Genomic DNA, 27,856 nt, shown 5'->3' with positions numbered 1-27,856 from the left:
ACTGCCCTGCCTGCAGCAGCCTCAGGCACTGCCCCTCTCAGCTCCCCTGCCCCGGGGCTGCCACCACATTCCAGGAGGATTCCACATTCCACAGGACCAGGAGCCAAAGGCCACACCTGCACTGGCACAGGCTCATCCCTTCAACCAGTTCCTCCCATGGCTCCAAATCCTCCCAAACCTCCCCATCTGTGCTCTTGCCATTGCCTGCCCCGAGGCTGCCACCCAGCCCTGCAGCATCACACCTGCAATCCAGGAAGTTTCAATGCTGGAATCTGCTGTGCTTTTCCCCTTCAGTGTTATTTTCAGGAAGTAACAAACCCACCACAGTGCAAGGGGAAAAAACGTGATTTAAGGAATGTTTTACTCACACACTCCTCCTTTTACCCCTCACAACCACCCCATCATGAAACAGACATTCAGGAATTAGTGTTCAGTAGCTGCCTTTGGAATTTTAAGGGATACCAACAAAGCCTTGATAAATATGTGAGGAATTCCACAGCACATTTTCCTTCCCCATCTGTGTCAGCATCCAGCACAGTTCCCTGTTCTTGTTTGGTCCCCAGGAGCTGCAAGAGGAATGTCAGTCGTTGGCTTCACCTCCTCAGCGTCGCCTCATTAGTCCAGGAGATAATTAATTCGAAGAGAATTAATCTTGTCAGTGGCAGAAGATCATCACAGCAAAACAGCATCTTTGCCACAGGATATTCCCACCCCTGTGGCCTGTTCTCTTATCAAGAACTACTTCCTAAACTCAGGGATTCCATCTAAACCACAGCAGCACAGTTTGGAAGGACATTAGTTTTCAGTCTCATGTGAAGAAAGACAGAAACATCACTGGGAGAAAATCCTGAAGTTTAAAATCCTATTCCTCAGTTCTTTGACTAACGAACCTCTTAGCATCCAGTCTGGATTGTGCAGAGAAGTTCCTTGGTCCCACTTGGAAACTGATCTCCCCAGAACATCCACAAAAGCCATTGAACAGTAATTACAACTGATTCCATTAATTACTATGGAAAATACAACACAAATAAACTGGAAAAAAATTTGGCTCAAGTTTTCCTCAGGAATGAATTGGGAGCTCACCAGCAAGGATTTCTGATAGGCAAAGAGTGTGATATAAAATATATATGTGCATACATATATATAATAAATAAGTATATATATATATTTATACACACATACATAAAAATATATATAATACATATTTATATCACAAAGTATCTCACGTATATGTGCCATATATATATATATAAAACCACAAATGTTTTTATATCACAAACTCTACCTACAAACCCCCACATTTCCCCTTTTTTTTTTCACGAATGTAATATTTTTAGGGATCCTAAAATCAAACACATGCAGTGCTCTGCAAAGGAAAATAAATCACTATTTTATCCCATTAATTCCAAGATGTTTTCCTGGATGTGCTGCTGGGTGTTCTCCTTTAAGTCTTGTGGCTTATCCCTGAAGTGTACTCGTAATTGTCAGGATCATGAAATCCATTTGGAATTTTACTGTCTCTGCAGTGGGATGAATTTCTCCAAAATTATTTCTCTCAGACTGAGCGCATCTCCTCAAGTTCTCTCTCACTTTCTGCATCCTGGAAATGCAAGAGGGAAATTCATAAATGCACAGCTTGATTAAAACAAATAAAAAACACCATTTCCCTTCTTTTTCTCCAACCCCAAACTAGCTTTTGAGCATATCGTGGAGTCCTGGAATGGTTTGGGTTGAAAAGGATCTTAAACCCATCCAGTTCCTGGGCAGGGACACCTTCCACTAGCCCAGGCTGCTCCTAGCCTTGGACACTTCCAGGGATGGGGCAGCCACAGCTTCTCTGGGCAACCTGTGCCAGAGCCTCAACACCCTCCCAGGGAAGAATTTCCTCCTAACAACTGATCCAAGCATGATCTCTTTCAGTTTGAAGCCCCTATTTCCCCTCTTCCTGTCATTTCAGTCCCTTGTAAATTGTCTCTCTCCCTCTTTCCTGTCACTGGAAGGCCACAATTAGGATACCACAAACTTCTCTATTTCAGGCTGAACAATCCCAATTCTCTCAGCCTTTCCTCATGGCAGAGATGCTCCGTCCCTCCTCTGGATTTGCTCCCTGTGGATGCAGAGATCCAGCTGGGATCTCACAGGAGTGGAGCAGAGGTGCAGAGCCCATTTCTGCTCCTGCTGAGTGTTACCTCTTTGGTGTACCCTGGCAGCTCCGCAGCGAGGTCCATCCACAGCACCGCTGCTGAGGTGTTCCCAAGGTCCCTGTAGCACTGGGGAGGGAAAATGGTCATGGGCGAGGAGTTAAATGGGAGAAAACAGGCAGCAAATGGAACTGGGCGACTGCTAAGGAGAGCTGTTTTTGCCTCTGCACTGGTATGTCCTGCAGTATCCCTCAGTCACAAGGTGTCAGAAGCACCACCAGATCTTGGAATACTAAATTATATTTGACTCTCATTTTGGGGAAGGAGATTGAGTTTTGCTTGGACATTTTAAGGTGTCCCTGTGGTTTTCACCCTTTTCAAAGCTCTACTTTGATTTTTCAGTAGCTGTTTCCCCTCTTCCTCACACCATTTTCTCCACAAAACCTATCTCCAGGGAGCACATCGTTCCCCAGCCTGCTGAAAATGAAATATATCTACAGGAGTGTCAGGTCCCAGAGTAGGTATGAAATATTCTCCATGTGACCAGTAGCTGAGGCACACTGATCCCTCTGGGAACAGGAAGATTTTGGGTGCCCAGAGAGTCTTGGAGGTATTTTGGAGACCATGAAATACACCCAGGAAAAGGAAGTGGGTGCTAAAAACCCCCTTAGAAAGAGGGCTCAAGACTCCCATGCTGGACAGGGAATGAGAAATCCTTTATCCTTTACCTCTCCCCATGATTCTCTGGTTTTATCACCACAGAAGTCATGGTGGGGAAGGATTAAACCTCCAGCACACAGCTGCCAAGTCACCATTCCTGCTTTATATAGAATTTCATCTGTTAAAAACCAGGGATGCTCCACTGAGTGCATCAAAAGCAAAACCCCTGAATTTTAAAGCCTCTGCACGAGGTGATTTGGTCTAAAAAGATTTAAAAGATAAAAGGAAATATTATCATCCTAAAAAATTCTGCTCCTGCTTGGAATATTTTCCACCTGGTCAGCACTTTACAGCCAAAGGTGATTTTCAATACAAATATTTCTTGCCCTCTGAACAAATAAGAAATGAGTGGTTACCTTGGCAATGTAAACTCTTCCTGCTTTGGAAAACCCTGGGCTCAGCTCCTCGACCTACAGGAACAGAGGGAGGGTATGACAGGGAAGAGCAGACATTAGGATATGCAAGGACACAGTTAATTCTTACATCAAGCTCACTGCAGCTTTTAATGGAAAATAAATAGATGGCAGGAAGGAGAATCCTAATAAATACATAAAGCACTATATCCATGAAACCTTCAAGCAGTTGTCTGGAAAAGTTTGAAATGCAGAAGTCAGCCCGGCTTTAGATAAAATATTCTAGGGAAGGAGCTGCCATGCTGGAAGGACAGCCCAGATGTATTCAGTACTGAGCAAGGAATTAGAAAGGAAATTCCTTTTCTGTGCAGCCTTAGAAAGGAAAACCAACCCCCCTTAAACCAATTCCCAACACTTTGGGCTGCAATTCTGACATCTTCAACAATCCCATTCTTTTGTCTGCCTATTCTGGAATGGACACTTCTCAAATTTCCCTCTCACCAGCTTTCCTTCCACCCAGGTCCCAGGCCATGGGGAAGCACCAGGAGGGATCCAAGCAGCCCAGTGCCATGCCTGTAAGCTGGGCAGCTCAGTGATGCCCCTTCCTGGCACATTCCCACATTTCCTCACCCGCAGGAAGTTCTGCAGCGCGTCCTGCACCGTGGCCGTCGGGGGGGCCTCGAACAGCGCCGACACCGTCCTCTTCTCCAGCCAGCCCAGGTGGGCAACCTGCACAGACAAAAGGGCAACCTGGCCCATCCATCCCACACCAGCACAGAAACAAGGGCCTGCCCAGTCTCTGGGAGATGCTCCTGCAGCAGGGAGGAAGCCAAACCCCTCAGCAGTGTCGGAATATTCCCATGGAGTATCCGAGTCTGGCCACAGAATTTAACCAGATTTGCTTTCCCTTGTCCCAGGTCAGGTTTTACAGTTCCATACATCTGGGATTTGGATGGCCCCAAATCCCAACCTGCCATGCTGCAGCCACACCAGTCCCCACCTGTGCTCTCCCTTCTCCCAGCCTAAACCTTCCACAAGGTCCTGCTCCCCCCCACCCTGTGATTCCTTGGGAGAGGCAGGCTGAAGTATTCCCACCAGATAATCATGAAAACACTTAGGTTGGAAAAACCCTCGCAGCCCACGGAGGCCAAACTGTGACAATCCCCACCTTGTCACCCAGCCCAGAGCACCGAGTGCCACCTCCAGGCATTCCCTGAACACCTCCAGGGATGGGGACTTCACCACCTCCCTCTGACAATACCCTGTTTAATCCTATATAATTCTAACAATGCAGACTAGATGAAGCACTACCATACTTCTCCACCCATGGTTCTCTTCCACTGCTTCAGCAGCTCCAGGCTGAGCATGAAGGAAGATTCTTTTTCCACACAGGAAAAGAGCCAGGAGTTCCCAGCAGCTCAGCTCAGGGTTGCTCTGTAATTCCCACTGTCAATTATGCCAGCTACAATCTCTGCACTATAGCTCAATTCCCAAAGTGCTTTCCAATGGCACAAAGGGAACAGCAACAGTCACTGCAGACTTTTATTCCCTTTTTTTAGGCTCTACATCTGATTGAGACCTTGGCATCTGACTCCAAGCTTTTCCCTGTCAGGAAGCATAAAGCAGCTGGCACATGCAGCCAGTGCCTCCAATTCTGTGTGTGGCAGGGGCAGGGGGACACACACAACACATCACACACCAACACTGTGAGCAGAAGCTCCTCACATGGCCTTGACCGCACCCCTCTGTGCTCAGGGGATGGAAGGAAGCTTGTTTTTACCAAGCAAAGCACTGGGAGCAGAAAAGGAGTTTGAAGCTTGGGATTTTCCTAACCCATCCTTGCCATTTCCCCTCCCATGCCACCAGCAGTGACTAAAAACCCAAGACTGGAGCTCTGAAGCCTTCAGAGGCCTGCCCAGGGGGTGATGGTAAATTCTGTTACCTGGTAACACCACCTGCCCAGAAGATAGTAGAGCTGTGGGTCCTGTGGCTTCAGGGCAATGGCTTTATCGATGTGTTCCTGTGGGAAAGCATCACCAGCACATGTCACATCTTCGTCAAAAGCAAATAAAATATCCACCAGATCAGGTAGAGAAAGAGGAAAGGAAGGAATCCACAATTTAAGTGTCACAAACAGTAAAATTAGACTGGATTCAGCAAGCAAAGAAAGGCAGCATTTCTCCAGCCTCAAGGACAGAATTTCTGCACACATACACACACAAAGAAGCTGTCCTGCATTCCATTCCTGCTCCAGAGCTTTGCCATAACCTCACTGATCATGCCAAATGCTGATGGGGAAACAATAACCTGCGATCTGTTCCATGGACATCCTTTTCCCCTGGAACACCCACAAGGCATCATAACAGTAGTAATAATACTAGGAATGAAAAAAAGGGAATTTGAGGCAAATGAAATCCCCTTTGAGCAGTAACTGCTGCCTGGGAGGGTGTGGGTCATTCACAGGCACATACTGCAGACAAGCTGGTGCTGCATGTTGTCACTACGTAATAATTCCATGTTTCAAGCTCTAAGTCTCGTCCTTTATCTAAATTCATTTGCAAGATTTCTTTTCTTTTCTGCAATTACAGAGTGTAAAACTGCACTCAGCCCGGTCACTCCCAAAAGCCATGGCTGGAATCAGCCTCCTCACCTCAAACCACCCACTCGTGGCAGCTCTGAAATCCACTGCTTCCCTAAGAAGTACTGGAGCAGATTTTCCCAATTTCCTGCTGCAGAAATGAGTGTTGTTTGATACTCAGAGCCCAGCACCTCCTGGCCACTCACCTTGAAAGCATATCCAGCCTGGATGCGCTTGGGAATGCTCTCCTGCTCTGACACCTGCCCACAAAGGATGGCAAACCTGCATGGGGAGACACCTGCATGAGCCAGCTGGAACTGAATCCACACTGAATCCACATTTAACTGCTGTCCATGGCTGCAAAATGAACATCTACAAGTGCTCAAAGCCAGGCTGGACAGAGTTTGGAGCAGCCTGGGGTAGTGGAAGGTGTATGTTGCATGGTAAGGGTGGAATGGGATGAGCTTTAAGGTTCCTTCCAACCCAAACAATCCCAGGATTCTGTGAAGATCATTAAAGCTTCACCCTTTAGTGGGGAAAACAAGGAAAACAGCACATCCCTCACAGAAAAAGACATAAGCAGCAAAAATGTAGCACCCAGGAAGGAATGAGCTCAAAGGATGAGGCAGCCAGAGGGGTTGGGTGCAACACAAATTCACTGCACTGATGGCTAAAAACCAGGACCAGCACACTTCCACAGCTGGAATTGCTTCTCTGAGCAGGGAAAGCTGTGTCAGAACCCAGAGCAGTGCAGAGTGAAGTTACTGCAGCAAAAGGCAGACTAAGAGCAGCTCTAATCAACTACGGGGTACAGAGACCTCCTTATCAGCAGCCCAGCTGCAGCAGACAGGGCTCTACTTCCAGGGAAACATTTGGAAAACCTACCTACATCCTGCAGCTGGGAAACAGAATGACACAAGTTCAGTGCTGAAAGTGCAAAGACATTTAGCTTTGTCCAGTAAGAGACTGTGAGTTGTAAGCCTGAGAAGCAAGGCCCCAGCAAAAGCAGTTATTGCACAAGCCGTGAAATTCAAATTAATTCCCTGTGGATTTGCACCCTTCCACCTCACCTCCCTACATTACAATGGTTCAAAACTTCCCTCCCTGCATCACTTCCCAAGAAACAACAGCTCAGAAAGCTCTCAAGTGGGACAGAACATGCAGATGGAAGTTTGGCCTCTCCTATCCTGCTTGGGTGAAAAGCTCTGGGAGCGGAGGACATTTCCATCCCTTCTCTGAGTTTGGCTCAAAAAAAAAAGTGGAACAGACAGACAAATAACACGGCTCATTCTTGCAAAAAAATAAAGCTGGAAAGCAGAAAGATGCAAATAAAAATCCCCTTTCCTACACCCACACCCCAGTGCTGCCACAGGTATTGATGTCCCAAAGCATCTTTCAGGATTAACCACAGCAGATGTGCAGGAATCTGTCAGGAGACCTTTAAATCTCCAATTACACTTTCCTCAGAGTCACAAAAACCCACAAATCCCCTCACACCTCACTGCTCCATTTCCAGTGTGTAAGTTACAGCACAAAAATCACAATTCCTGAACAATTTAGCATCTTACCATAAATCTCTTCCTTTAATTTGTTAACTTTCTTGTGGAAAAGCTTTTAGATCAGCTCTAAAACTCTTATTTTTTGTAGTAATGGCAAGGATTACCAGATAAGTGGCTTATGGGACAAAAATCTTTTCCTGCTGCTGGGGCTCCACTGCCCCACTCTGTTGTGTGCAGATCATGGAGTGTTTTTAAGATCTTCGCCACTTTGTTTCCCAACAAACACCAGCCTGGACTAAACATCCCTAACCACAACATGAGTTGAGAAATACAAGCCAATAAAAAGCTTATTTTCTAAGATCATGAGATAAAATATTCCTAGACAATAAATCACACAGTTGTCTCATGTCAAATATGAATTCCAGGGTTTTTTTTAACAGCCTGGTAAAACATTGATGAAAAAGCCACAAAAGCAGCAACAAATTAAATTTCAGTCCTATTTTGGTGCCGTGAAGTAAACTAAAAATATAAATATGGGAAGAGACATCTGATCTGATTTTCATTGTATTCCCAGGAAAGATGATTCTTCTCAACCCGGCTTTGCTGATCCCAGGTTCAGGGTCACTGGACTGTTGGGGATTTTCATACCCACAGCTCTGCACTTCTGGGATTTTAGGCTCTGCTTTCTGCTGTTCTGCCCCCTGCTTGCTCAGCTTGGCAGGATGGAGTGGTTTATTCCAGCTCATTCCATGGATGAGCATCATCGGGATGAGCATCACCAGAGGCACTGTGGAGGTGCAGGAGGGCTGGGCAGCAGGACATGAGGAGATTAAAAATAATGATGATCGGGATTTTCATCCCCTGTAACCAGTGGGTGCCCTGTGCATTACTGCTCAGATCCATCCAGAGCTTTCCTTAGGATATCCTTGATTAATAGTAGCCAGACTCCTCATTAAGCAGCTGACACACCAGTTCCCCCAGGAATCTCAGATCAGGATTTCCCGATTTATTCGAAAATAAACTCTGTGGAAGCAGGAACCCCCAGCTGAGAGAGCCTGATCTTCCAGCTTAAATCCCCAGGATCTGAGCTCAGGACTGTGAAGGACTTTTTGGGTTTTGCACTCTGACTTCCCTGGAAGCAGGACTTTGTCATGGAATACAGAGTCTCCAGCACCTCTCCTCCAGGGTCAGGGGGCTCTGCTAGCCCAAACACAGCTCTTAGCTCTTTTAACCACATCAAAGACAATTTTCCCAGTATTTTGTGAGCATTCCCAGTTTTTCACCTTCCTGTGCACTGGGTAGATGTATGTGACTCCCTTGCACTTGACTAAGGGGACAGGGAATTAGTAGCCAGGTATTTAGACTGCAACAACCTAAAATTAAAGTAAGAATTTATTTGGGAATTAGTGTTTTGAGAGAGACAGCAGAACTCCCAATGTCTCAACCTGAAATTAATGACCAGCTGATCCTGAAGAGGTTGGGAAAAAAAAGCTTTGGCTCTTCCAAGGGGAGATGGAAGGAAAAAGTGGGGAAGGCTGATGTTCCCCCCTTCCTTACAGCCCACAAACATCCCTATGGGAGAGCTCCTGTATTCTGGATGTTCACATTTCTGAATTCACCTTCCAGGGCAGAGAAGTCAGGGAGATGCATTCAGACAGCTCTAATTCCATGTTATTTTCCCTCCACTACATGCTGAACTATTTCCTAACACCTATCCCCAGAGTTGCTCCTGCCCCATATCACACTGACAGCAAACTCCCTGTTTAATCTGCCTGCAGAACAGAAAATGCTCAGCTCATAAATCCAGAATCTGCCTCAGAATTGGCCAGATCTGGGCAGTGAGGCAGCAAGAGTGAAATGCTGAAGCACTGCCAGGTGTTAAATTAAAGCCATCTCCAGGCATATCCGGAATGCTGTGACTTTTCAAAAATCCAGGATCTGCCCACGGACAGCCAGACGTACCCATGGAACTGAAAAGGGCTGGTGATCAAGATGTTCCACCAAACTGCCAGACTCTCCAGAAGAAAGGGCACATTTTGGAGACTCATCCAAGCCAATCCCACTTCTCCACAGCACACAGGATAACTCCAAGGGGGCTGCAGCTTATGATTCCTCCCACAGCGAGGCCTGTCAGTAGACAGTGCTTCATTTCCAGGGCAAAATATCCAACTCAAACCACAGTTCCTGACACAGCACCTGCACAATTTTCCTCAGGTTTCTCTGAAATCCCTCTGGTTGCACTTCAGTATTACTTTAAGCAAGAGGAATGGAAGCCAAGGCAAATTCACAGCTCACTCTCCTTTCCTGATCCCTAAAGCTGCTGCCTTGTGCTTGCAGTTGTGCTGAAAACGCCCATAGGAAATGGGCTGGGAATTCTAGAAAGCCACAGTTGTTTCTCAATTCATTTCTGAAAGGTCTGTGCAGCCACTGATGCTCCATCCATCCATCCATCCATCCATCCATCCATCCCTAAAAGCAAGAACAGGCTTGGGAACTTGCTCTGTCCTACTCAAGAGCTGAAATCAGCTCATGGAGAAATCGGTTTAAATGGACAAAAGCTCTACCTGCTCAGGAATCTCTGAAAATCAAAGCAGAGAATGACTCTGGTGTCTAAATCCAAGGTAAGAACCAGGTAATTGTAAGTCGGGAGCAAAGAGGCTCTAAGATAATTCCCTGTGATTCCTCCACTTCTCATACACAGATCTACTATTAAGGCACTAAATGCATTTAATGCCCAACACAACTCCCACATTTCCCAGGGGAAACTCCCAAGGGCAGCAGCGGCAGAGATCAGTCTCTCTGCACAAGGCTGGCTTGTCTGTGCAGCCCTGACCAAATTCCTGCTCCATTCTGTCTGGAGATGGCTCCCTTGGCACCGGCTGCCTTCCAGCAGCAACAGCTGCAAGGAGAGCTTTGTCCCACACTCACAGCCAGAGCAGAGCCATGAAAGCCTCTCCTGTGCTTGGGTAAATCCCAAAGCCCAGCCCAGACACAGCGCCACACATTTACTGCTCTCCCTGGCACTCCTGAGAAACCACTTTTCCTCCTGCTGCCAAATCCTTCCAACCCCGAAAGGAGCTGTAGCCAGCACTGATTCCCCAGGAGAAATCCTTCCCTTCCCCAGTTATTTTCTTTCTTAGTTTCTTTAAAATGTCAGTGATGACTGAACAACAAGGCACTGAGGGGAGAAATTTTTCCTTGCAATGATAACTGTAGGCAAAGTACCTCTTGTCTTCCTTGGCACCTCAAAAACTGGGAATGATGTGGGCAGCAGGAGGAAATAACAAGCAGAAAAGACAATGAATAAGCACCGAAAACCAGCACAATTTCATCTGAAGTAACCCACAAACTTCCAAGAGGCAATTGATAAAACAGAAAATGAACATGAAGTGATGCACACAGAGAAAAAATGCAGCCCAGGTGACCTGCACCATCAGCTTCACACAGCCTGTGTGGAGAGGCAGCAAAATAACTGGGAATATTTCTATTAAAGTGGCCATTCCAGATGCAGTGGGAAAGAGAAAAGATGATGGTGACTGCTGTGTGTAGAAGAAAGAATGCAAAGGACCACCACACCAGCACAAAGCCATGCCACTCCAACAATCCCTCCACTTTTGTCTGAAAAACTACAAGAGGGAGAAGAATATTGCAAAGACAGCATGGGTGGTGAGACATAATAAATTATTCCCCTGTGACAGAAGATAATAAAGGATTCTTCACCAAGGAAATTAGTCACTAGAAAGAAATACGACAGAATAAAACTGTAATTTAAATAAATGTGAACAATGTTCTCTGATCGTTTCCCCCAACAGCTGGGGCATCAAATCCACCCCAAAAAAGCTTTAAAACTTCTGCTGATTTTTATCCCCAGGGTAAATTCAATTAGCATAAAGAAAGACTGCAATTAAGCCAGCTTGTGACCACTTCAGAGCTGGGAAGGGAATAATTTCCTGTTCTATTCATGGCAGAAAATAGTAATTTGTGTGCTGATAAAGGGAGTTACACATTTCATCCCCAAGAAATGCCACACCTCCCACATGCTGCTCTGCTGTTTGCTTCCTCCAGCTGCCCTGGAGAATTGGAAACAAGATGTGCAGGAAGTAGCCTAACTTCTATTAGGGAAAGGGGTCTGAGGGGCCAAGAATTGTCCCACACTTGGAATTCCAAGACAAAACTGTCAATATTTGGACACTGGAGTAGAACCTGACTTTGCAAAATACAAATTTTAAGATTCACCCTGGCAACTAAACCCCATTAACTTCAAGATGTTAAGCTGGGAGACAAGATCCCAGCACCATGATCTGCTGGAGATTTTCCTGCTCTCAAATTCCTCCTTCCAATCAAAGCTTTAATTGAGAGCAGTAAAAAAAAAAAATCCCTTTTATTCTAATTTAAGTGCTGTCAATCCTTCAGTGGAACTGCTGACAAACACCATTCACAGAGGAATTCACCAGAGTAACAGAAAAGCACGTTCCCTTATCTCCATATATCTGTGCCACTCCACAAACTCTCTTTTGGAGTAATTTTTATAAAGGACATTTAAAAATTCCACACATGAGCTGCAAGCACAGCCTGCACATCCAGGCTGCTGAAGGGAGCTTTTCCCCTCTCTTGCGTCCTCTCTCAAACCCTGTGCAGAAATGTTGGTCACACCTGCTTGGCTGAACTGCAGATCATCTCTTCTTTTAGCATGGAACAAATACATAGAATATCTCTTTAAATAAAAAAGAGCCACGTGCTGCTGGGTCCCTTCATTTCCAAGACAAGGGCCCTGCAGGGTGACGAGAGCAGAGTCAGCAGTGCCAGAAAACACTTCCAGGGGACTCTAAAAGCCTGTCTGGTGAGTGATGGATCTCCTTCCTCCAGAACTAAGTGGAAAACAGGGAATTTGGCAGAGCTGATGGAGTCAAACACATCCCCTCTTGCCTCAAAAGCAGCTCCACTTGGGAGCTTTTCCTCCAGAACTCTTCAGAGAGAAATTCATAATTAAGTTGCTGTAAGATACCCCAAATTTATTCCTACCATCACAACCAAACCTACTGTCTGTCAAGTTATTCCTTACACCAAGCAAGCAAAGCTGTTAAAAATGGCTTTTTATGGAAAAACACCACCAGTGTGGTACAGTGCAAGTAACAGGAAAGAAGTTTGTGGGGGGGATTGTATTTATTATTTTTTAACTGCACCTCAGCTCACAAAAAACTCCAAGTCCTTGCCCTACTCTTCTTAAAAGCAAGAAGTAAAAAGGCACTTACCACTGGTGGCACTCAGCACTTTGATCCCATTTCTGCAAGGCAACTTCCAGCTCTTCCTTCCCTGGAACATAAAAGTAGTCAGAGGTAAGACATTAAGTTGCTTTCTCTCCCACTTTCTTTTTCTGAGGCCGTCAGAGTAACAGAACAGCACAGAAGTCATATATTTGTCAATTTGATAATGCATTTGGCTTGGAAACATCCCATGCATAATTTTGTCCTCTGGCATGTTCAAAAAGCTGAAAACTAAGCACCTATTGATAGCTAAAAGGACAATATAAAACTTAGAATTCCATGTTTAAATGGCTCCCAGGAAAGAGTAATTATACTAGCTACAGTATTAACTAACTCTATTTAGTTATGTGCATTATAAACAAGACAGAAATTATTTTGATTAGTGTATTTTGTTGCACATCTTAACTGTAATAAAGATGATTTTTGTTCCATTCTGACTCATCTAAAATCTTGCAGACACCTTTGAGGTGGTAAAGAACAATGAGGGAATGAAGTTAAAGTGAATTTAAAAATAGATATTTTTTTTATATCTGCACGTGCTGGCAACAGAGAAAATCCAGCGCGCTAGAGCAAAGCTTGTTTATTTTATATTTATGATTTGTTTTAGTATCACAAAGAAATGAATGACAGGTTTGAGAAACAACTTTCCCAGCTCTAAGTAGGTCTCATTCTATTTAGACTCTTTCAGAAAGCTCGGTTTTTAAACACAAAAAATTCATTTAAAGCGCTGCTTCCCACTCCCCTAAAAACCAGATTCTAGGCAAAACCAGTGACTCCACAGCCCTGCTGGCAGGTGGAGGGGCTGTGCAGATGAGTGCCAGCCCTCCTTTGGGGCAGCAGGGGATTCCTTACCCCCTGTGGCATAGGACCTCCTCTCCTCCTCGTCCTCCGTCAGCTCCCACATGTCGCAGTGTGCCCGTGCCAGGCGCCACAGGAACTCGTGCTGCCCCGCGTACTGCAAGGGAGAGTAAAAGGGTTTAAAATCATGGGGATTCAGGGTTAAAAGGAAAATTAAGCTTAGTAGGCCCTGAAAAGAAAATAAATACCCTGAGTACAGGAAGCCTTTGTACCTTACTAGAACTGCACCTGTGTAGCTAGTACATGATAAATGATATAATTGTTAGATGTGATGATTGTTTAGTAATTAAATAAAATTACTGTTTAATCGTAAGAATAATCATGAGGGACCTAAGAAAGATCATGAGAAACTCATGTCAATGTATACAATAGAACAATATAAGTTTAATAATTAATATTAATGTTATATAACGATAGAATATAAAATACGTTCAGCTTGAAAGCCATGTTGGAGTCAGATTTGAGTCTGCACCCGATTCCCAGAGCTCTCAATAAAAGCACCTGCATATAATCATATCCCGTAATTATGTGTGTCCCTGAACGCTAACACCAGGAACACAAACAGCCCAAACACCCTCATCAGCTCAGCAACAAAGCACAGCAGGGCACACACAGCTGAAGTCATGCAGGGATTTTTCTAAGCTTTAAAACGCCCAATTCCAAACGAAGCCAAGTGGAACCGCAGAGAGGGTGAGTTTAGGAGCCAGTGCTGCAGAAGAGTTCTCTGGGCTGGGAACTGCAGGGGCACCTCCAGTGCTGTGCCCAGCTCTGGAGAGTCAGAAAGGCAGACAGGGTGAGGATGGAGCAAGTCCAGGGAAGGCAACAGAGCTGGGAGGGCTCAGCCTGGAGAAAAGGATGCTCAGGTGGGACCTTTTTCCTCTTCACATCTCCCTGACAGGATGGGGCAGCCAGGGGGAAACAGGTTCTGCTCCCAGGGAGCAAGGGATAGAACAAGAGGAAATGGCCTCAAATTGTGCCAGGGCAGGTTTAGGTTGGACACCAGGAGAAATTTCCAGAAATTTCAGGAATTTCTTCCTGGAAAGAGTGGTCAGGCAATGGAAGGGGCTGCCCAGGGAGGCGGTGGAGTCCTCATCTCTAGAGGTGTCCAAGGAATGACTGGACACAGCACTCAGTGCTCTGGGGATCAGTTCCAGGTTGGACTCTTGAGTGAAGAAATCTCTCCTGACACCCAAGCTGACCCTCCCCTGCTGCTGGAAAATACAACAAGGCACCTATACCGCCAGCTTGTTGTTGAGGAGCAGCTGGAAGCCCTCTCTCCTGTCCTGCTCATTCCCGCTGTGCAGGCGGTCAGCCTGCTCCAGGAGCTGCCCCAGACCCTCCTCCAGCGAGGAATCTGGGAGCAGGGGGCTTTCATCCTCGGCGACCAGGTCCAGGGAGTCCCTGCGCACGGTCCTCACGGTGTCACAGCTCACTTCGTCCTCACTCTCCCGCTCCGACTCCCGGTCGTAGTCGGACTCGGCGTTGGCCGTGGTGTAACTTTGGGGGGAAAAAAACATCACCGAAGCAGTTTGAGGAGAGGAAAGGAAGAGTATCTTAGCTTATCCCAGAAAAAAACTTCACAACCCAAGTGTCTCACACAGCCTCGTTTCTCGTATCACCCTCAGAAAGCTGAAGGATGAAGGTGACAATGAAGTTAAGTCCCAAGTCAGCTTTGAGCAACCTGGTCTATAGAAGGTGTCCCTGCACTGGATGAGCTCTAAGGTCCCTTCCCCCCCAAACCATTCCAGGATTCTGCCTGTCACCACATACCCTGCACACCCTGTCACCTCCTCTGAACCTCAGTGATACTGTAAAGCTCAGATCAAAGCTCCTGAAAATGGAGAAAATTAAGCTCCCCCAGCACCCAAGCTGGGCATTTAAAATTTGAAATTTAAACCAGGGTTACACGTTGGTACCACAGCAGCAGGGAGTCTACTTACAGAGCAGATTCCTTTCCAAACAAGGCTATCTGTGCCCCTCACTTTCACCTGCAAGCTCTTAAATAGAGAGCAGGCACAAATCAGCCAGCCATTTCAAAATGTGCACTTGACCACGGGGCTTTTGCTGATTTAAGTCACTAACTGCCCAAGAGAACTTCAGCAGTTCTGCTGGATCTGAGTTCCCTGCACTCTGGGGGCACTGGGTACTTCCAGCTGTGCTTCCCTCTGTCCTGGCTGATTCCTCCTCCTCCTAGAGACAGCCCTGTGGCCCTACCTTTGTCTGGGGACACAGATATGTGACCACAGCCCCTATCTGAAGGAGGCAGTGACAGGGCTCTGCCCACACACAGATAACAAGACACGTTTGGCTATCAAAGCTTCCTGAGAACCATCCCTAATTCTCAGGAATTCCCCTCTGCTCCCTCACTGCAGCCTCCAACCCTCACCCAGACATTCAAAACCCCACCATGTTGCCCTGAAACATTTTAAGGCAAGAAATAAAGCATCAGCCTCACACTGCAAAGGCAGGAAAGCAAGGATGCCCTGCTGGAGATGACACTGAATTAATGGATAACCAACACAAGGGTAGGTGACACTGGCACGCTCTGCCTCAGATTAAAATCCTCATTTCTTTACATTTCTTAATATTAATGGCACTATTAGTTCTCTAGACCACCTCATTTCCAGTAATTAAACACAAAGTCCTCGAATTCCCTGATTTCCCCATCCTAACCCCCAACATTTTACTGGCAGCTGCCAAGATTTCAGCCCTTCAGCTCAAACACCAACCGTGTTTTCTGCCAGACAGCACCCACGAGATTCTACCAGTTCAAAAAGACAAGGAAACCTAAAGTTTTCAGGGACATTAAGGGATTTAGGTGTTATCAGCCTGTTTTCCTGAGTTTACAATGATGGAAAGCTCTGGAATGCTTTAATATGGTGACCCTGAAGGAAAACAGAGCCCATGGGAAGAGAAGGTGAAGAAGCCCAAAACCCAAAGCCACACAGGGAAATTAAGCAGCACAACCCCCCTGAAAACTCTTGGGAGATTTTTTGGGAATTGCATCTAAAATTGGAGAAGATCATGACCACATGGTTCACAAAATAAAGCTGATATGGGGGGATTTTGTTCTGAATTTCACTGAAAGAATTCAGCTGTCAGCAAGGAACCCCAGCTGAAACCCCTCTGTTGGCAACAGGCTCATTCCTCCTCCCAGTGCCTGCTCTAAAGCTTCGGTTTTTCCCAAAATTTACATTTCCTACCCTAAAAATATTACTTGTCAAGCACATTTACATCCCTAGCAGACAACATTGCACACTACAGGCAGCTGGTCCTGGCCTGGCTGATATTTTTACACCTCTCTGTAGGACCAGAGTGAGGCATTACCTGAGATTCCAGTTTTAAATCAGGTGAGAGCTGCTAATCCACCAATCCCCACAGTGGTCATTACAGCTAATTACAGATGTTAATTAAAAGGTAAGGACTCCACCAACCACCACTGGATTCCCAATAAATTAATGAGGTCTTGCAGTAAAGTACACCCCTCTCCCCTGAGGAGGTGCCTTTTTTGCAACCCTGAATTCTTGGCCTCTGTCACAACTCACAATTTTCTGTGATCTGAACTGGCAGTTTTCTGACAGCCAAGGCTGGGGGTGTGTGGCCAAAACCCCTTTTTCCAGCAGTTCTACACAACCCCTTGTCCCCTGGTGATTCAGTGCATATGCTGTTATCCAAATATCCAAGTCCTGCCTTCAGAAGCAACTCCACAGCTCTAAAATCTGTTTTGCAGCCTCGTTACCTATTAAACCACCATGAATCACTCCCTTCCTCACTTCCCTCTCATCCCAACACCCACTTGAGCTGAATGAAGCTCTACAACCCCAATGAGATCACCCTCACCAGCTCTAGTTATTAGAGACAAACAGGAGCTTATGGCAGTCCCAGATCCCTGTCCTTTGTCTTGGCAGGACAAATCCCAGCTGAAATGGCAGCTGGCTCCAGCCCCCAGGTCACCTGGCTGCTCAAATTCCCCCAAAATGCTCCCACTGATCTAAAATCCCTCTTTAAATGACATTTCATCCCAACTGCTCTGGGAAAATTCACATGGCAGCATCAGCTGTTTTGGGACACACTTCCATACCCCAAAGGCTACAGAAGTGGTCAGATTCAGGCACAAAGGAGCATCATTTCCTCAGAAAATCAGCAGTCATGGGTGCAGGAGAACTTGTTACCTGTCTAACAGGAATAAACCTGCAATATATTGGCATTTTTAATGATGCTCTTACATCACACAGAACTTTTCTGTCATGTGCAGGGCCAGGAGTTGGACTTGGATGATCCTCCTAGGTCCCTTCCACCTCAGGATATTTGGTGATTTAATCATTTTAATATAATATATATTGCCTGGAAATTTGATTTCCATACTCTCTCACTCCATTACCAGGCTGGACTTGTACTTCCCTTCCTTCCGCAAGGTTCCCTAATCAAATTTTTTCTTTAAAACCCCTCAAAAAAAATTTTTTTTTTTTTTTTCCTTTCTCTAAAAGTCAGGATCATTTCAGATCTCTCTGGCCCTGGCAGTAACACCCTAACTGGAACAAAAGCAAATTAAAACAGGCAGTAGGGGAAGAAAATTCCCTTCTTTATGTTCCAAACTGCCCAGATGTAGCACCAAATCCCCTAAAACATCTGTCCCAGTGCTCCGCTTACCCTCCTTCACTCTCTCCATCATCTGTGTTGAGATTCCCTGAGCTGGCTGAGAAATAGATGGAGCTGGAGGCTGTTGAGTCACTTCTTTCCCTGGAGAAGGGGAACTTCCTCCGGCGAGTCACACGCTGGGTTTCTTCCAGGTGGGTCCTGGAGGGAAAGAAAAAGGAAGAGAAATAAATGTTTGGTAATGAAATGTCTGTTATTCCCCTTCTCCTCTCCAGCAGACTCCACCCAATTCCCATTCTAGACAAAGAATTCACGAGGTGTTTGTACAAACTTAAATGGAGCTAACTTTGTATTCTGTATAATATATAGCATATAATATATATTTTATATATTGCATATATATATTCTATATACATATTTATATATAATATATATGTTTTATCTATTATATAATTTTATATAGATATAATTATATAATAATGTGTTACATAGACAATTATAGTTATATAATATATATCATATTATATAATGTATTATGATGCATTATGTGTTAATGCATTATGATTGTATTATTATATAATGCACATTGTATAAAATGTAATATATAATGATATAATAGATATTATATATATAAAATTATATGAAATACATTATATAATAGAATGTATCTAATATATCTGCAGGTAAAGCAGACCCTCCTCCATGGACAACCCATGGACAATCCATACAGGATCCACAGATGTGATGTTCATCCAGCCTCTGCACCAGGAACTGGAGTGACAGAGCAGGTTCAGAGTTAAAGAGGGAAATTTAGGTTGGATGTAGGGTATGGATCTTTCCCTGTGAGGCTGGTGCAGGATTTCCCAGGGAAGCTGTGGCTGCCCCCTCCCTTGGGAGCGCTCCAGGACAGGGCTTGGAGCAACCTGGGCTGGTGGAAGGTGTCCCTGCCCGTGGGTGGGTGGCTCTGAGGTCCCTCCCAGCCCAGGAGGATCCCTGGAAGCCGTGGCTGTTTTCCCGTGCAGGCAGGGGCTGCTGCAGGCCCGGGAGAGAGGGGCAGCACCTGACTTCCCCCACGATCTCCATGGCCAGCTCCTGCAGGCTGCTCCGCACCGCCTCCACCTCCTTCCTCAGCTCCGCCACGTTCCTCACCACGAAGTCCAGGCGCTCCAACAGCTCCAGCTGCTCCTCCTGCCTCAGCAGGGGGCTGGGCACGGCTCCATCGCTGGTGCCCGCCAGGAGCAGAGCCCTGGGCATGGCCTGGCCTGCAGCAGAGCACAAGGAGGCCCTCAGAGTCCCCCCCAGATTCCAGGGGGAGGGAGATGTCACCACGGCTCTGTTGGCAGGGAAAGGCTGGGAGAGTTGGGATTGTTCAGCCTGGAAAAGCCAAGGATCTGCAGTGACTCAACTGCCCCTTGAAGGAGCCTGAAGGAGAAAAGACTCTTTACAAGGGCCTGGAGTGACAGGACAAAGGAGAAAAACTCCAAACTGGAAAAGGGGAGATTTAGATGGGATATTGGAAGGTGCCTTTCCCTGTAAGGGTGTTCAGTGCCTGGCACAGGCTGCCATGAGAAGCTGTGGCTGCCCCATTCCTGGCAGTGTCCAAGGCCAGGATGGACAGGGCTTGGAGCAACCTGGGATAGTGGAAGTGTCCTTGTCCAAGGCCGGGGGTAGGCCTGGATGAGCTTTAAGGTTCCTTCCCACCCAAACCATTCCAGGATTCCACTGTTCTATGATCACTGTGAAAAACACAGTTTCATTTTCTGTTCCCGAAGTTTTGCTGGATGAAACCCAGCAAGCGGAGGGTTCGGAATCAGCACTTTCTAAAAGCCCAACACTCCAAATCTCGCTTTCCCCTATCTCGGCCCCGCTCCCCCAGTCCATCCCCCACATCCAATCCCAATTCTCCCCTACTCCAGCTCCATTCATTCTTCCTTTTCCAACCCCATTTCCCGCATTACAACCCCACTACCGTCGCTTCAACCCCATTCTTCCTACTCTAATCGCGTTTCCCCCCACCCCATTCCATTTCCTCCATTCCAGCTCCGTGCCACCCCATCCCATTTTCCCCATTCCTCCCTATTCCAACCCCATTCCCCGCATCCCGACCCCGGCTTACCCCGCCGCTCCATCCCGCCCGTCCCGCGGCGCGGCCGCCCCGCCGCCTCCCTGGAGCGGCGGCGCATGACCCAGAGCACGCCGAGGCAGAGGCCGGCGCCCGCCGCCAGCCCCAGCGCCATCCCGAACCGGGGCCCGGCCCGGCCCGGCCCCGCCACCGCCATGGCCGCTGCGGGCGCGGAGCGATGACGTCACGGAGACGCGACAATGAGGGCGGGGCGGGGCCGCGTGACGTCATGCCTCGGGGCGGCGAGGCCGCGTCCCTTTTGGTGGCGCCTGGAGGCGGCGGGGACACGGACCTGGGCCACCCTCGGGAGTGTCACCGCCGCCCCCCGCGCCCGCAAATCCGCGCGGTGCCCCGGGAAAAGCCCCCCAAGGCCGCCGGCTGGCACCTGCTGCCGCCTCGGCAGCTGTCCCGCCGTGGTGACAACACCTCGGCCCGGCTGGGATGTCCCCGCACAGCCCGACGCTCCGTTTGGTGTTCAGCTCCCATCAGGGAGGGACAAACGTGCCCCCCCCCCCAAAAAAAAATGGGAATTTGGGGTGCCCAAGGGAGCTGAGCGGGACGGGGTTGTTGTAGTGAGGGAGCGGTTTTGGGGATGAGATAATGGATTTTAGGCCAAGGAGACAGGAGTGGCCAAAGAATCATCCCAAACTTTTGGGGTTGGAATTCTCCCTTCTGCAGGAAATGTGGTGGGTGGTTCCATTCCTGGTGGGATCCCCCGGGAAGAACTTCTTTACCCCAGAGGCATTGAAACTAGAAATAGCTTTTCCTGGATGAGCCAAAGGATTCCTTAGGGAAAGGCGCCAGTCAGGAGAGGGAAAACCAAGCCCTCTGTGTGCTCCCTGCTCCTGGGGGTTTGGGTGACAGCAGGATTTGGGCAGAGCCAAAGAACCTTCTGCTTCCCTTTATCTGAATTATTGGGAGCAATCCTGAGAGAGCTGGGAGCAGCCAGCTCGGAGCCAGAGCATGATAAGCTGCTTTGGGATGATGGATGAGATCTGTCTGCCTCCCAGATTGTGGTATCTCCTCAAGAAATTCAATATTAAAATGTTACGTATAGCTCTGCTCTCGTTTCCCTCCTTTTTCCTTCCTATCTTTTTTCCCCAGGAAAGAGCCACATCAGAGTCAGACCCAGAGCTGGGCAGATTTCCTTTAATTTCTGGAAAGGTCTGGGTTGCATATCCATATAATTCCCTGCGTGACTACAGACCACACGTGCCCAGCAGAGGTCCAAAGGGGTAATGGATGATGGGAATTCTGTCCAAATCCAACCCAGCTGGGTGAAATGTGCCCTTGCTTCATTGGGCAACAGGTTTGCACTGGGACAGGAGAGCAATAAGCAAACATTCCAGCTGTTCCAGGACTTGGGGAGGAGGCTCTTTTGAGGATAGGAATGATGAAAACAAGCTGATGTTTAATCTGTGTGGGGAGGTATCCCACAGGGAACTCCTAATGGACATACTGGGATTTGTGGGATGTGCTTTAGGAAGAGGAGACAATCAGCCTCTGGGGTTTCTTTTTCTTGTATCTCACCAAACCAAACCAATGGGTCAATGACAATGCCAACGATAACAACAAAAGCAGTAATTGTAACAACAACAACAATTAATAATTAATAACACATCAATAATAATGGATATGCAGCACCTCTGCCTGTCCCGGTCTCGGGAAATGGAACTTCTCCAATTATGAAAGGATTTAAATCCCCCATGTTCTCAGATAATAACTCAACAGCAAGTAGAAAAACAGGTTTTTCCCCAAAAAATGTTGGTAATGCTGAACATTCTGCTTCAGGGGAATGTTTGGTCAGACTGCAGGGTGGGAGTGGGAATGCTCTGCAGGGCCCACCTGCCTGGCTCCACCATCTCCCAGTCCTCACCTCCCTGCTGTTATTTCCTGCTCCTTTATCTCCCTGCTATTAATTTCCGTTTTCTTCGTCTCCCTTATCCATCATCTCCTTACTCATTGCCTCCCAGCTCATCATCTCCCTGTCCTCCATGTCCCTGCATCTCATCTCCTGGTCCATCCTCTCCCTGCTCATCATCTCCTGGTCCATCTCCTCCCTGCTCATCGTCTTCTGTCCCCTCCTGCTCCATCACCTCTTGCCCATCCCTTGTTAGGAGGGCAGCACCGAGATCCCGAGGGATCCGTCGGAGCCCCCCGGGTGCCTCCCGCTCCCCAGCCCCCCGAGCCCCCCGGGAGCCTTTTCCCCGCCGCTGCCGGGGGCGGCGGTGGCGGGGCGGGACCGGGGGCGGCCCCGGGCACGGTCCCCCACGAGCGGCGGCGGGAGCGGCGGAGCGGAGATGCCGTACCTGCTCATTAGCACCCAAATCCGCCTGGTGAGTCCCGGCGGGACCCCCGAGGGTGGGGAATTTCGGGGGGCGAGCAGGGACCGACCGGGGCGAGCCGTGAGACCCGCTCAGCCCGCGGTGCCCCGGTGCGATGCCGGCACGGGCTGGCCCTGCTGCTGCTGGGGGGTCGGGGGGTGATGCAGGCTTGGGGGACCCCAGCACGCCCAGGCTGTACCCCAGCGGCCCCGGTGCCCCCATCCCGGCTCTGCTGCCCCCAAAGCCTCCTGTCCCAAACAGCGACTCACTTAGGAAACTTGCGGCAAGCTCCAAAGAACGCCAAAGGGTTCTTGTCCTCTTGTCCTCATAGCTGGTTTTCCCTCGTCCCCAAACAGCCATTCCAGGGTAGAAAAGGTGGCCAAGGGAGTGGGCACGGCTGGGGCAGACAGGAGCCGGACAGTGGTCGGGATCTCTGGCTGGGATCAGTGTCCAGGAGCACTGGTGGCATTGCTGGCTGTCCCTATCAGACAAAGCCACAAAGCAAACATTAATCCTCAGCATTGGCAGCACCCACATCCTGCAGGACTCCAGGAACTCACAGCTGTGTGTTTATCTGAGGTTTCCCTTTTCCCAAAATCCAGAAGCCTGGATCTGCTGCTGTGGTTTGGGGCAGAAAGTAGGGACAGTGAAAACAGCAAATGAGCAAAGGGAGGGACTTATGATGGACACTGCTGCTACTGCCACTGGAGATGTCCCAAAGGAAGCAGCAGTGGATTGGGGATGGGGATGTGTGGGGATGCTGCAGCACCAAAGCACCTGCTGGCAGCGCCATTTGGGATCATACAAGCTGAGTGATTGTGGATGAGGTACAGGAAGGGACACATGGATTATGGCCCTGGAGGGAACAGCCTGGAGCAGCAGGGCTCAGTCTGCCCTTCAGAGACTTTGGAAGCTCTGCTCGTTCCCAAAGGGGCAAAGCAAACACTTCCAACGTGAAACTTGGCATTGAGCTGAGGCTGGAACCCTTCCAGGTGAGCAGCTGCACCTTCCAGGCAGTGGCCAGGACTGAGGGCCCCTCCTCCCAGGGTGGGCTGATGGCAATTCCCTTCCTTAAGGGCTCTCACTGGAGCTGAGCTGGGAACAGGGGGTGGCCATGTCACCACGTGTCACTCACCGCTCCATGCCTTCCCACAGGAGGCTGGGCCCACCATGGTGGGCGACGAGCACTCAGATCCCCACCTGATGAGTATCCTGGGGGCCACAAAGAGGACCACGCTGGGGAACAACTTGTAAGTCCTTCTCTCATTATTTTCCCAAGGAATGTAGAACATTTTCACTCCTGGAATTCCCCACAGCACCTTCCAGCTGTACAGTTAATCCCAGGACTCCCATGTGTCCTGTTAATGAGGAAATGCTGCCTGATACTTCACTTGGTTCTTTATTTTCCCTTGCTCTGACCCTGTTTTAGCACCTGACCCCTCTTTCCCTCTCTTAGTGCCATCCCTGCCTTGCTCTACCTGTGCCTTTCTTGGTGCTGAGAAACCAGAGTGCTCACCCAGTTCTTACCATCCCATCCCTCCAAGCTGCAGCCTGTCTGTCCATCCCATCCTCCATGTCCCCCCCTCTGACCATGCCAAGTTTGACCCCAGCCTTTGGCCAAGTGCCACTCAGAGAGGTGACCAGCATCTTCCTCATGGTTTGGCCCATTTTTTTTCCTTTTTTTTTTCTCACTTGATATTGCACTTTCTGGTTTTCCCTGGGGTGGGGTGGGACCAAAACCACAATGGCAGAGCAAAACAAACCCTGAAATGCAAGAAAACTTGACAGAGGAGCAGCTTAATTCCTGCCGTGTCCCATGTGCCGTGGTGTGGAGTAGGAGAAGGAGGAAAAGGAGGAGGAGGAGAAAGATGAGGCATTCAAACAGAAGGTGCATCTAATCCCAAATGTTCCCAAGCTTCCATCCATGGAGCTGGGAAAACCATCCTACTCAGCACCAGCACGGCCAACACCAAGAGCTGGACTCTTGCCTGCTGCAGCATTAAAAATCTGAGTGGGGTGGGAAATGTCAATAGTAAGGAGATAAAATATAAGTATAGAGCCCCCCCCCCCCCCCCCCCCCTCAGCTGCATTCCTGGGGGGTTTGCCGGGCTGATCCTTCTCCGTGCTGCTATTCCCAAACCCGTGGGTGGGGCAGAGATTGGAGCAGCGCCGGAGTCGTGCTGCCACCCGCCGTGCGGAGCCCGGAGTTACGCAACGGGATGGGAGACAGAGGGAAACACAACAGGCTCCAAGAAGGAACTGGATTCTCAGAGACTTGGTCGAGGATCCCTGGGATTCAGGTGGAAAAGAAAGGCAAAGACGGATAAAACCTCTGTGGTGCCTGCCCCAGCACTGTAAGGAAGAGAAGCACCACATTCTGCTTGTTTTGGGGAAAGGATACGAGCTTCCTGTGGGATCCCCGTGGTGGATTCACCACCCTTCTCCTCTCCCCGTGTCCCGGAGCGTTTTGAGCTCCTCTTGCCCCACCTGCTCCTTGGCCTGTGTCACAGCTGGGAACTCCACTGTGTCCCTGCGGCACATCCCCGCGGCACAGCACGTTCTCCCGTGTGTGCCTGAGCAGTGGGGCAAGTCCCCTGGCTGGAATGTGGCTGCTGGCAGCCCCCGGAGCACAGCCACAGCCACGAGCCTGACTGCCTCCTCCAGAACCCCAACCACGGCTGGGAGCTCCAGGATATGCACCGTGGCCGAGCAGGATTTTCCATCCCCAATTCCTTCACGAGTAGAGCCTGGCTATGGATGCTGCACACCCCCTTTCCGTAGCACCTTGGGCCCTAGAACTTTAGCCATGACTTTGTAGGGAGGCTGAAGGAAAAGCCTGAGCAGCACAGACCTGCTGGGAAGCTGGGATCTAGAGGTGAAGCTGAAATCCCTGTAATGAGGGAGCACACGGATCCTGTTCCGCAGCTCTGCACAGACACACGGCCCCTCATTAAGTCCCACAAGGTGTGGGGAGCAGGGATGTGGTCCCTGCCCTCTCACTCGGGGTCACAGCCCTTGGGGCAGCCAGGTGGGGCAAGGGGTGGGGTTTACCTGGAAGAAAAGGCTTTGCAGGTATCCCAGCCCCTCCATCCCTACTGGATGCACAGGGAGACGGCAGCAGATCTGATACCCACTGTGTGCAATCTTCATTTCCTTCAACACACAGCTGGGATAAAACCCTGGGAACTCTTGCCTCCTGCTTTTAGCTCAGCTACTCTGTTTTTTAGGTTTCTACAAATCCCTGCCTCTGCAACTACCACTGAATAGTGGGAATAATATTTACCAGGTCCCACTGTGAATCTGAAGGGTATGTGGCAACCCTCCTGGAGAAGGAACAGACTTCAAAGACACTTATAATAATGCACATTATCTTTACACCACATCTATAATTACAGCCAAGTACAGTCTTGAGAAACTGGAAAATCTTTCACATCTCAGGTTATTTCGTGCTTTAAAGCACTCCCAGCTCCAGTATGGATCTGAAATCCAAGCAGGAGAAGCTTTGGAAAGGCTTTTGGATTTTTTTATCATTAGTAGTAGGAAAAGCAGAAGCTTTGTTCAGCTTCAGGTGCCCAAACAGGATCCCCAGTGATCCTGCAGCCCATCATTATCTGCTTATCCGGCACTGCGAGTCAGCTACAGCTGAGCTGCTCTGGGCCTTGTCCCAGAAGTCATGTCAAAGGAGAGGCTGGCACATCCAAAGGTCCCACTGGCCAGCTCAGCTTGGCTGTTCCCAGCCAATTCAGCCTAGTCTGTGCCTGGTTCCTTCACTGGGAGCAGTGTCACAGGCCTGGAGCTTCTGGGATCGAGGGGTAGGAATGTGGGACAGCTATCCATGCATAGAGCCAGCATAAACCAATAGGGAATCAGAGCTGGACAAGGATCCCAGTACCAGCTCCCAGGCACTGCTGGAACAGAGGAGCCTGGGCTCCACCTCGCCTGGCAGCTCCATGCAGGATGGATGACTACTGGCTTTCCCACCTGCCTGAAAACATCACTTTGTTCCAATCCCCAAATTCTAACAGTCTCTCAAACTCGCCCATCTCACAGACATAGTCTGACATAAACAGAACACTGGGATTTCATTCCTTAGAAACACCTGACTCATTCCTTTCCTCCTCCATCAATTCCCAGGCAGGCTAAAAACATGCTCACTGTGTTAACCTGTGAACCCTCTGCTGCAGTGTCAGCCCAGTTACCCAGCAGCATGCGGCTCTGGACACCAGCCCCTGAGCCACATTCCCATTCAACCTGATCCTTCCCTCCTGGACAGGATTCCTGTGGTTTGGCACCTCAGGCTGTGCCTTCCCCCAGGGTTAACCAAGGCTCTGTGTCACACACGCCCGTGCCAGGTGTGGCCACTGGTCTTAGAGGGAGCAGGAGTGAGGCAGGCTCACTTCCACCAGGAAATTCCCATCTCCTCCTCCCCCAGCTCACCTTATTCCCATCTTTCCTGGGTGCAGCTGTGAGTACTATGTGAACGACGCTCCACGCATGGTCCTGGACAAGCTGGAGAGCCTCGGCTACCGGGTGGTCAGCATGACCGGCGTGGGCCAGACCCTGGTCTGGTGCCTCCACAGGGAATAGCCAGGGAGAATCCTGCCTTCCACCCGGACAACATCCTGCTGGAGATCATCTTACAGGACTGGCAGCAAATTTCCCCCCCTTAATTCCTTTCTGTCCCAGACTCCAGGCACTCGGGGTGAGGGGAGGAACGGCACAGAGGCAGAGCTGGACCCGGTGGAATTTTGCCATCCCTGTCGTGTTTCCCAAGAGCAGGGGGAGGAAGATATGCTCAGAATCAGGCAGAGGGAACAGATGGCTCCAGCTCTGCCTTCAGCGGGATGGCAGTCTGGCAAATTCCAGCTTTTTACATTTTAATCATGTGTTCAGCATGTCCTGGAGGAAGCTCAGTAACAGGCCTGTTTGCCTCCTCCCCAGGCTGCCAGGGAGAGCTTTGTGCCTTCTCCTGGGCCAGAGGTTTAGGGAGGGACAGCAAGCATGGACACCATCCCATCTCATTCCTGAAATCCAAGAGGGAACCACTAAATCTACTCCCAGGGCTCCGAGAATCCCTTCCCTTAGCAGCAAGGCCTGTTTCCAGCTCAGCAGCACCACCAGATCCCAGACTGCCATCCAAGCCTAACACGGGATTCCCAAAATAACAGAAAGTGTTGTTGTGTGACTATTCCAGGTGTGGGCTCTAATCCCACATGTTTGGGATTGTGCATGGATTCTGCTGTGGGGATAACACCAATAAAATATTGCTCCAAAGAGACCAATGTCCTTCTGTGGGTCGTTAAAAGCTGTTGCCAAATCCCTCTGGATGCACGGCTCCTGAATGAGCTTTCAGGAATTAAAAGCTCCAAGGTCTGGTGTTCTGATGGCACCTCTCACACCT

At 48.8% G+C, this 27,856-nt stretch overlaps 2 protein-coding genes across 2 annotated transcripts; one reads left to right on the top strand and one right to left on the bottom strand.

The window, feature by feature from the left end:
- Positions 1 to 343: 343 nt before the first annotated feature.
- RMDN3 (regulator of microtubule dynamics 3) lies at positions 344 to 20,303 on the bottom strand. The gene is made up of 12 exons (XM_021555983.3): positions 20,126 to 20,303; positions 19,070 to 19,271; positions 18,064 to 18,210; positions 14,652 to 14,910; positions 13,408 to 13,510; positions 12,544 to 12,604; positions 5,999 to 6,074; positions 5,157 to 5,234; positions 3,845 to 3,943; positions 3,218 to 3,271; positions 2,190 to 2,270; positions 344 to 1,600 (listed from the first exon to the last, which is right to left on the bottom strand). The coding sequence occupies exons 1-12, from the start codon at positions 20,286 to 20,288 to the stop codon at positions 1,556 to 1,558; spliced, it is 1,368 nt and encodes a 455-aa protein (XP_021411658.2). The 5' UTR covers positions 20,289 to 20,303; the 3' UTR covers positions 344 to 1,555.
- Positions 20,304 to 22,376: 2,073 nt separating this feature from the next.
- Positions 22,377 to 27,733, top strand: GCHFR (GTP cyclohydrolase I feedback regulator). Its single transcript, XM_021555987.1, has 3 exons — positions 22,377 to 22,467; positions 23,611 to 23,705; positions 26,919 to 27,733. Exons 1-3 carry the CDS (start codon positions 22,432 to 22,434, stop codon positions 27,040 to 27,042), a joined length of 255 nt encoding a protein of 84 aa, XP_021411662.1. The 5' UTR covers positions 22,377 to 22,431; the 3' UTR covers positions 27,043 to 27,733.
- Positions 27,734 to 27,856: the final 123 nt, after the last annotated feature.

Source organism: Lonchura striata, chromosome 6, assembly GCF_046129695.1.
Source record: "Lonchura striata isolate bLonStr1 chromosome 6, bLonStr1.mat, whole genome shotgun sequence".
In the NCBI taxonomy this organism is placed as follows: Eukaryota; Metazoa; Chordata; class Aves; order Passeriformes; family Estrildidae; genus Lonchura; species Lonchura striata.
Note: the sequence above shows the minus strand (reverse complement) of the source record. Positions and strands in the feature narration are given on the sequence as shown.

Bases quoted from the DNA above. Each gene is read 5' to 3' on its own strand.
- RMDN3 (XM_021555983.3), bottom strand. From the start codon at position 20,288: ATGGCGGTGGCGGGGCCGGGCCGGGCCGGGCCCCGGTTCGGGATGGCG. The intron at 14,911-18,063 runs GTAAGCGGAGCA...TTCCCCCCAAAG, and splicing joins GATGGAGAGAGTGAAGGAGG to TTACACCACGGCCAACGCCG. The intron at 12,605-13,407 runs GTAAGGAATCCC...TTTATGTTCCAG, and splicing joins GAGGTCCTATGCCACAGGGG to GGAAGGAAGAGCTGGAAGTT.
- GCHFR (XM_021555987.1), top strand. From the start codon at position 22,432: ATGCCGTACCTGCTCATTAGCACCCAAATCCGCCTG. The intron at 22,468-23,610 runs GTGAGTCCCGGC...GCCTTCCCACAG, and splicing joins TTAGCACCCAAATCCGCCTG to GAGGCTGGGCCCACCATGGT. The intron at 23,706-26,918 runs GTAAGTCCTTCT...TCCTGGGTGCAG, and splicing joins ACCACGCTGGGGAACAACTT to CTGTGAGTACTATGTGAACG.